The sequence below is a fragment of the Onychostruthus taczanowskii genome, unplaced genomic scaffold (assembly GCF_017590055.1).
Source record: "Onychostruthus taczanowskii isolate IOZ18803 unplaced genomic scaffold, ASM1759005v1 scaffold619, whole genome shotgun sequence".
Lineage (NCBI taxonomy): Eukaryota > Metazoa > Chordata > Aves > Passeriformes > Passeridae > Onychostruthus > Onychostruthus taczanowskii.
The window spans coordinates 2,389-11,726 of NW_024503890.1; the positions used below are offsets into that span (position 1 = coordinate 2,389).

General features: G+C 45.1%; 1 protein-coding gene across 1 annotated transcript; it reads right to left on the reverse strand.

The window, feature by feature from the left end:
- Positions 1–36: 36 nt before the first annotated feature.
- LOC121344169 (coagulation factor X-like) lies at positions 37–7,249 on the reverse strand. Its single transcript, XM_041419886.1, has 6 exons — positions 6,842–7,249; positions 5,248–5,361; positions 4,546–4,686; positions 2,637–2,887; positions 1,741–1,858; positions 37–982 (listed from the first exon to the last, which is right to left on the reverse strand). Exons 1-6 carry the CDS (start codon positions 6,915–6,917, stop codon positions 441–443), a joined length of 1,242 nt encoding a protein of 413 aa, XP_041275820.1. The 5' UTR covers positions 6,918–7,249; the 3' UTR covers positions 37–440.
- Positions 7,250–9,338: the final 2,089 nt, after the last annotated feature.

Consider the following 9,338-nt stretch of genomic DNA (forward strand, 5'->3'; position numbering starts at 1 on the left):
ACAGCAATTTTGCCAAAACAACTCCAGTATGGACAAACTCCCTGCTGAGCCAGATGGCTGCAATATGAGGATTAAGTGACTCCCATCCTTCCTGCTTTCATCATGACTAGTGACTGCTCAGAACATGTTTAGGAGCCTCTGCTTGGAGCGCTTGTGACAACACATAGGAACCAAAATGGCCATTGATCAATAAAAGAAGCCAAAGCCCCCACTCAGCAGCCTTTTTGCTTGGGGAAATTCCCTCATTCAACCAATTCCAAAGACCTTCACAGTCCACAGAGGGGTGCTTTAAAGCCAGGAATAATATGAATGGAAGCAATTGTAACTTTAAGGAATCAGATCTCAAAACCAGCTTAGCAGATATGCAGGAAAAGAAAGTTTCCATTTCCAATCCTGCACCTTGGCAGCTAACAAGGAGGATCAAGGGACACAGCACACCACTACAAATTCATGATTGTTGTTACCCAGCGCAAGAACCGGGACAGTTTGGTATAGACACCATATTTGCCTTTCCTTGCACATCCTTCGCCCCAGCTAACTATTCCAGTAACAAAATAAGTATCCTTATATCTGGTCACATGGGGGCCACCACTGTCTCCTTGGCAAGCATCTTTTTCCTCTGTGTCATAACCAGCACAGAACATGTTCTCAGTAATGGCTAAGTTAGTGGATTGTTTGCAAGTGTTCCTATTAACATAGGGGACCTCGAGCACCTTTAGTTTTTTCGATGTTCGCCCACCTTCAAATTCCCGCCCAAAGCCACTAACCCTCCCAGATTTCTGGTTCATCAGAACTTCATTAGCAAAGTCCGCTTTGGGGAGACATGCTGCGATGACATACTCTGAAAACCTGATAGGTTCCTTCAGCTTTAATAAAGCAATGTCATTATCATATGTCTCAGCATCAAATTTGGAATGAACAAATATTTTGTCCACAGTGTGCATTGATTCAGACTGCTCTTTCTTCTCTCTGTCCACTTCACCTGTACAAGAGCATTAAAAGGGTCATTAATGTAGGGAAAGCATAAGAATTTCAGAACAACCTTGACAGAGGAAGAGAGTAGTATATTGAGTCTGAGTACTTTGTCCAGGACCTTAGACCACACAAGGAAATTGAAAACAGGGATGGCAATATTTCTTAGCAGCACCTGGATTGGCTTTGGTCCTGAGATTGGGTGTGTGGAGATTTTTATACCAGTTTATACAAAGGCATAAGCTGATTCAGCTAAACTAATGCAATTTTGTGTGGAAGCACTTACAGCAGCTTGAGCCTGGCTTAGAGAAGAGAACAAGGTGTGGACTACAACAGAACCAAGATGAGGCCGTGTTGATCCTGTTGTCCGGGCTCAAAAGGGAAGCAATGATAAATCTGAGCTTGTTTTTGGTGCCCTATTGCAATGAGTCATAGCTTTCCTGAGGGTTCCTGCAAGAACAAATCTGGATGCTTCTGAAGTGTCAGGAATCATGAGCTTTCTGCAGAAGCACTGCTCTGCTGAACACGTTGATAACCAATACTTCTAGGATATTGGACTGCAACCACTTCCAGCTAGTTGGTAGAGAAGAAAGAGAGGCAGCTGTTGCCACAAAGAAGGATGTCAGAATAATGAGAAATTATAAAAAGCAGCAAAAAGGTAACAAACCTTAATGCATCATGAGTACACCTCATGGGAGATTTAAGGCACAGAAGGTTAGGCACTAGAGATACTCTCAGCTCAGAGGAGTAAAACAAATAATCACTCACCAACAACAACTTTGATTTCTTTGGATTGGTTTATGCAATGAGCTGCAGTAAGTACAAAATTTTCATTCAGAATAGTTCCACCACAAAACTCTTCTCCTTCCTCATTTAAGAGAACAGCCTGTGAAGCAAAAAATTCAAGTGCACAAGGAAGAAGTGCAGTTTAAAGTCGATGATCGATATTGGGGTAACTAATTTCCCTGCACACTACAGAGATGCTTCTTACTGCAACAGGCATGTGTCCCTCCACGTCTCTCCTAGCACGGCATTCCTGCATGCAGAGGCTGCAGATTGACTTCTACTGCTACAGAGTCCTGATTGTCTATATGTGAAGTTAACATTTGGCTTCCACATTACCCCACTCCCAGTGCTGAGTAACATCCCTCAGGCATTGACTGAATGAACAGGCAGAGTGCAGATTCCAGATCACCGCATCCCTTGGACTTACCCCCCAAACAATGTCCACATACAGGAATTCATTTTGGCTGGCCCAAACTCAAGAATAAAACTGAGACATGAGGGTGTATTTCTGAACCTAAACACTGGCTTGTATCTGCTTTATCCCCCTGCCCTCCGGTGTGCTGCCTGAGTGGATGGTCTCAGACAGAACCAAAATGTGTCCTGCAAAAGTGGCCTGGGAGTGATCCTGAAGTCCTCTCTGACAATAGGGTAGGCGGTTCCATCTAAAACGGCACACAGCCTTTTGTTCTGACCCCTTGAAGCTGCAGTTTGCAGAACAGCACATCCAATGCCAGGGTCACACAGCTCAGCTACATCTCGCTCCCGCTGGCACGTGACAAGGGTCATGTTCAGAAGGCTCCAAGCTGGAAGGAGCCACTGCTCCCCTTCCCTCAGAGACACCCTCTGCCCACATGCAGGGCAAAGCCCCCTCCACTCACCTGCCATGGGCACTGGCCAGGAAGACACTCATCCCCACCAACTATCCTGGTATCGACATACGGAGTCTTGCTGCTGGTTCTGTTGTCAGGTGGAGGCGTTGGGCTTTCTGTGGTAATTGCAAAGTCCTCCTCTGTGCTCGTTTCGTTTGCAGCAGGGTCTTCTTGATCACTCATTCCACTGCTATGGTCAGTGGGTGAAAGAACAGACCTTTTTTTCCTTACCACAGCAATTTTGCCACAAGGGTATTTTACTGTAAAGAGAAGAATGCTAAAATTAAAGATGGAGGGAAACACCAACACAAGGAGAAACTCCTTGGAAATACCATCTCACAATATATAGTGCTGCTTCCTCATTCTCCGACAATGGAAAAGACTTGGCACATGAAACCAAGGAAGAAAGACCATATGGTTTGAAAAATGAGTGCTCTTTCCTCATCATGAAGGGTCTCTTTCAGCTTCCATCTCACAATCATGTTTTGAAAGTGTTTAAATTTTAATACACCATTTTCAATTTGTTTTTAACAAATTTAATGCATCATCTTCCATTACTTACATTGACATATTCATGTAGTTCCTCTTAATAAAATGTACTTAATTTGGGAACTGAGTGAAATTATTTATTTTAGGAATAATATTGCCAATGACAGCAATTTGTTATTACCTATAAAGTGTATAAAACCTGACATGATATCTAAATTGTTGACTTACCCCTCCCCTGTGGCATTTTGAAATACAATAAAATTGTACATATGTGCATAGTGCTAATCATAATTATCCAGTTTCTTCAATTACAAGTTGATAAGGTTCACTGCAATTTAAGCATAAATTTTTGCAAGCTGCTCTTTCATATGGCCTGTAAGTGTTTAAGCAAAGATCCTGCTGTGATCACTTTTCTCAGCATGGCCTCACCTTGAGTCCCATGTACAGTTTTTGGCAACTAAATATAAGAAAGATATAAAGCTCTCAGAGAGCATCCAAAAGAGGGCAACAAAGATGGTGAAGGGCCTTGAGGGGAAGCCATATGAGGAGCGGCTGAGGTCACTTGGTCTGTTCAGCCTGGAGGAGACTGAGGGGAGACCTCATTGTGGTCTGCCACTTTCTCCTGAGGGGAAGAGGAGGGGCAGGCACTGATCTCTTCTCTGTGGTGACCAAGACACAGAATCACAGATCCTTTAGATTGGAAAAGACCTCCAGGACCACCGAACACAACCTTTGACAGATCAGCGCCTTGTTAATCAGACTATAGCTCTAAGTGCCACATTCATTTGATTCTTGAAAACCTCCAGGCATGGTGACCCCACCACTACCCTGGGCAATCCACTCCAGTGCTGGGCAGCCCTTTCCATGAAGAAACCCGAGAGAATGGCAGGAAGCTGTGTCAGGAGAGGTTTGGGTTGGATAGTAGAAAAGGATTCTTCACCCAGAGGGTGATTGGGCATTTGAACAGGTTCCCCAGGGAAGTGGTCAAGGCCCCATGCCCGACAGAGATCAAGAAATGTTTGGACAACAATTTCAGGCACATGGGGTTATTATTGGCGTAGTCTAGTAACACACCAGGAGTTGGATATAGACGATCATTGAGGATTCCTTTCAAAACAGGATATTCTGTGATCCAATGATTGTTTATTATCTTGTTAACAGCAGAATTTACTCTGACATGCCTCACAAGGCGGCACTTTGCTAAGGGTTCAAAATCACCTAGATTTTGTTCCACTCTACCACAGCACCTCACAAATGGAAAGCTTTGGAAATACAAAACTCCTGGCCTCACTGTTGGGTCTATGCCATGTAGGATACTGGTGGTTCAAAAGACATTCCTCAACTGCAAACTCAAAGACTGTAACTGTAAACCTTAACTGCGAAATAAGCCTCACCACCACTGCTATTGCTTTATCACATGGCTTGGTACCTGTTGCAACACAGTGTCTGCCATCCTCTGCCAGAAGGTACCCATCTGCACAGGAACACAACACATCCTTCCGCCCATCTCTGCGGACGCTGCAGAACTGCTCACAGTCCCCGTTGTTTATCCTGCAGAACTTTGGTATGACTACAGAAGAGAGGGGGGCAGAAAAACTGTACATAAACACTGACTTCACAGAAGATCTGGAATTCTCTGAAACAGAAAACACTCCTTAAACAGGAACTGTATCCCCACCTGCCAAGCACCTGAAGCACCCTGCAGGAATAACTAATGTCAGTGCTGAACATCAGCTTGTGCCTTACAAAGCAGCCACATCCAGCACAACAAACGTACTTGCCAAGTCTGAGTGGGCCCAGTGGCCATGGCATGGTGAGCTCAAAAAGCAGAGACAAATTGTCAGGGGAGCAATGAACAAAACACTAATAGAGAACGTAATTGTGTAAATCCTCACACAATTCCTCCCTCCTGCCCTAAAAACTCCAACTCCTCATCACTCCCCTTGATCCTCTGACTGAACCTCCTGGAGTTTCACACTCCTGCTCCTACTTCTGGGCTAATGATACCCCCTCCCTTGGCAAGGTCACAGGGGCAGCTCTATGCCACAGAAGTGAGCCCCAGGAAGGATTTCCATGCAAAACATCCTTCCTTACAAGTTCGCCGCCACGGTTCTCTAAAGCAGAAACTTACCAAATTCACAGTTCCTGCCTTGATAACCATCCAAGCACGTGCAAGTGTAGGAACCAATTCCATCTTTACAGTGGCCACCATAGTGACAAGGATTTGAACTGCACTGGTTCCCATCTACAAAAAGAAGCCAAAACCCAAATTATTGTAAGTGTGCAAGCATTTTCAGATAACTCAGAAGGGCTCTTAGTTTTCTTAAGCCATCTTCCATCCTTCCTTTCAAAACATAGGTCCTGTGAGTTGCCACATTCCAGATGGAACAAACAGTATAAATGTAATCTTTCCAAACCTGCAATGATTCATCTACATATCCTCAGTTTTGCAATCTCTTTTTGGTGGTCACTGTATTATGATGTGCACAGAAGCCTTTTTTTACGGGAAGATGAAGTAATACATAGTGGTCAGAGTCTACATAACTTACAGTGAATCCTGTAAAACCAGATAGGACATTTCTATATTGCAATTACTGGCTAAAATCCATCAACTTTTATTTCCTTAAAGGTCATCTCAAGCCTTCTGCATGTCTTTTGCCTGCTGAGCTGTTAATTTAAAGACACAGATACCGGCATGATAAACAGAAGTTAATAAAATCCCCAAAGTTTACGAAACACTGTTAAATTCACATGAGCAGGCCAAAATTCTGTTCTGTGCTGCTTAGAGCGCCAAAATTTTCTCACTGTATCCATCAAGATATGAGCTTGAGTTTGTAGTTATTACCTCTTACTTCAGGCTGCCCACATCTATGTTGGCATCTCGAGTTCTGCAGCCTTTCTTCCTTTCCTGGACACAACTGGCTGACCTGACTCCAGGGCCGCAGCCACACATGCCTCGTAAACTCAGTTACGTGGAGGACAGAGAGGCATTTTGAGACACATTTCATGTAGGAGCTCATTCTCCCACCCATCTCATTCCTTTTCTGGTGCTCACCGACATGGTCTTTCCCACTTAATGCTCTGCTGCAAAAAATGCATTCCCCCCTCACATATGTTCTCTGGGATGCACTGTTTCATACAAGAAGCAGGATATCCAGAAAAGTGACACTTACTCAAGAATTCATTGCTTTAGACAAGACAAATTTCAAATTTCTAAATTTTACCACCTCTTCTGCCCCTGTTTGGAGCAGGGTCACAATAGGTGAGTCAATTTATTTTATTAAGTACTGTTATGATGTTTTTGTGAAGAATTGGAAAATCACAGTGACATATGGGGTAGGGTTCTTGTTATCCTCTGTACAGTTATATATTGTGGGCTTCATTTTGTCCCTCAGCAGCTTACAAATGAATAGTAAGGGTTATTTAATTATCATGTCTCCTGAGAATATGAGAAATAGCCCATTAATTGTGCTGAGCATTTGAAAACACTACATACTGACGCCATAATTTACACTGACACAATTGTCACTCCAAAATGGAATTCCCCATGTGCCTCAGTCCTGGATATCATTGCACTGCAGCTGGCAAAGTGGAGCAAGGTGGGTGAGACAGCAGAGCTACCGGGTGTTCACTCATGTGCCCTGCCCCGCAAAGCAAAACTACTGGCAACTACCTGCATGGTTTAGGCAAAGCAGCACAAAGCCAAGCTGAAGCAAACACTCTACCTGTCTGCCTCATCTGAAGGAAAAGGAGGACAACGGGAAGAAGCCGCGTTGTCCCGCGATGACCCGCCATGCCCATCCTCCGAGCTCACTGCGCATCACCCGCTGCTTGCCCTGCAGGGCTCTGGGGCAGCTGCTCACTGAGAAACACCACAGTGCAAAGGTCAGCCACTCATGAGAAAACAAAACCTCTGACAGCAAAGTCTGAGAGCAATGTCGCCATGGCACGGTGTTGAGACACAAAGCCTGTGAGTGTGCTGCAGCAATGCCACACTGGCAGCTTTGTGCTGGCAGAGCACCTCTAGGCGGCTTTCCTCCAGAAATTTTGACAGAGCCTCTCTAAAGCAGCTGGGCTGTGCAGACAGCCAGGAGCTACAGTAGGTGATGTGGCTCTTGCCCCTGTCCCAAGGAAGGCAGACAACCAGAACCAGAGCTTTGTGCCTCCTGTACGCTGGGCTGAAGCAGGAAGGTGCCCCAGAAGAGAGGAGTGAATCAGGGCACAAAGTTTGCAGGTCTCGGTGAGCACATTGCAAAGTTGTTACCCACCAGCTCCGTCACAAGCACACTTGGACAGACCACACTTCGCCAAATTCATCAATTTCCATCCCATTATGAAAGCTGGGGAGTTATGGGTTTTATGGGCTGTTTCCTTTTGGTCAAACCACTCCATGGGACAGCGCTTGACAGGCCATTGTGGTCTGGGAATCAGGCTATGGAAGACAATCCTGCCAGGTGAGTCACCTGTGCCAGGGAGCAGTACACAGGAAGCTTGTTCTTTCCATGCCAGTGCAGGGCACAAAGGCATGATCCTAAAAGTGACACTCTGCTTCTGCTGCTCACCTGGAAACACAGAAATCAGGGGCTGGAGAGACCTACAGGGTCACCCTGCTCAACCTACTGAGCCAACAGGGGATCAGATTGACCTCTGTGATATTTTTGGCACATTGGCCAAGGCTCCAGAGAAGAAGGTACCCAGAAAGTTGCTTCCTGTTGGTCACTGAGCCTGCTGAAATGTGTTTTCCTCCCATACTGTAGGATGCCATAACAAAGGGCAGCTTGTCCACATTTATTCCTTCGGGCAGCCCCCATCATGCTGCACACCTGACATCTACTTCCATCTCCCACTCTGGAAGAAAACCAGTATTGCTGCCCTCCTGAGAATATCTAATGCAGGGCTCCTCTAGTCACAGGGCTTACTCAACATCCTTCTTTTCTTCCCTTAAGTCTCAGGACTGGTTTTTCCTTGAAGGCAGAAGAAACCTGAGCACTAGAGAATAGCTCAGAGCCTCTCTGTCCACCATCCTTGGTACATGCCAGCTTTTGCCTAAGCCAGAAGAAATTCTGGTATCTCAAAATCCACCAGTTTACTCAGAGCTGTCTGCTGTGTCCCTTTCCTGGATTTTGCAATCTGTTCAATTCTGCTATGTGAAATCATTCCCAAATCATTTGTCAACTTTAAAAAAAAGAATGGGCTCTAATATTTCCTTTTGATACAGGCCCTAGGGTTGCTTATGTCCTTTGACAGGAGGTCTAGAGGCAAGCAGATGTTTCATTCATGTCCTCTCAGCAGGGCACAGAAAGAGCAATGGACACGAAGCGATGCCTTCAGCTACCTCAAGCCCTTTACAGCCCAGTCTGTGTTTTGCTCCAGTCCTCAAGCTCCGCTTAAGTACAAGAAAGTCCTTAGCAAGAGTATGCAAGCAGGATTTGGGTAGGACCCAGACCTGAGACTCTCCTTTGAAGAGGGATCTTTTGCCCTGATTGAGCACAAGGCGCAGCACCCGTGGGACAAAGGATTTGCACAGGAATCCAGTGGACAGAAGAACTCGGGGAACAAACACTGCTGAGCAAACACTGAAGGAAGCCCACTGAGGAGTTATACAGGTCTAGACCAGCAGGCTGGGATAACTGACCTGCCCACTCACTTTCCTGCCCACAATTAGTGCTGACTGCAGCAACACTTGCTGTTTGCAGACTTGTATTTTGAGTTTCTCAGTCTGCTTTGCTCACAGCACCTGCTGTGTGAAATGAGCCAGTACCAGCTCAAAGCCTAAGAGAGATGGAGCAGGTGTCTAAGGAAGTTCAGGGTTCCAGAGCACAGGGGAACATAAGAGACTGGAGAAGCTTTGGAAAAGCCATCAGGATTGTTAGGGGGCAGACCACATGATGGATAGAGGCTGTTGGGGCTGGGCTTGTTAAAATTACAGCAAACAAGAAAAAAAAAAAGAAAGAATGTTTTATTTCAAATGCCGGTGTACATCAACATAGCACCTAACAGAAACATCTAGAACAGTACACATGCAAGGAGTTTTCCAATCCTCAGCCATACACAATCCAGAACAAGATACAGAAAACAGTGAATGTGCACATATATTTTTTCTGATGAGCAGAGTGTACAAATTAAACTAGAATAAAGTACCATCCTTATAAAGCAAAACCCCTCTTTATTTAGACATGCAAGATCTCCTGCTCTCTTAATCTTCTGAACACATCTGAAGGT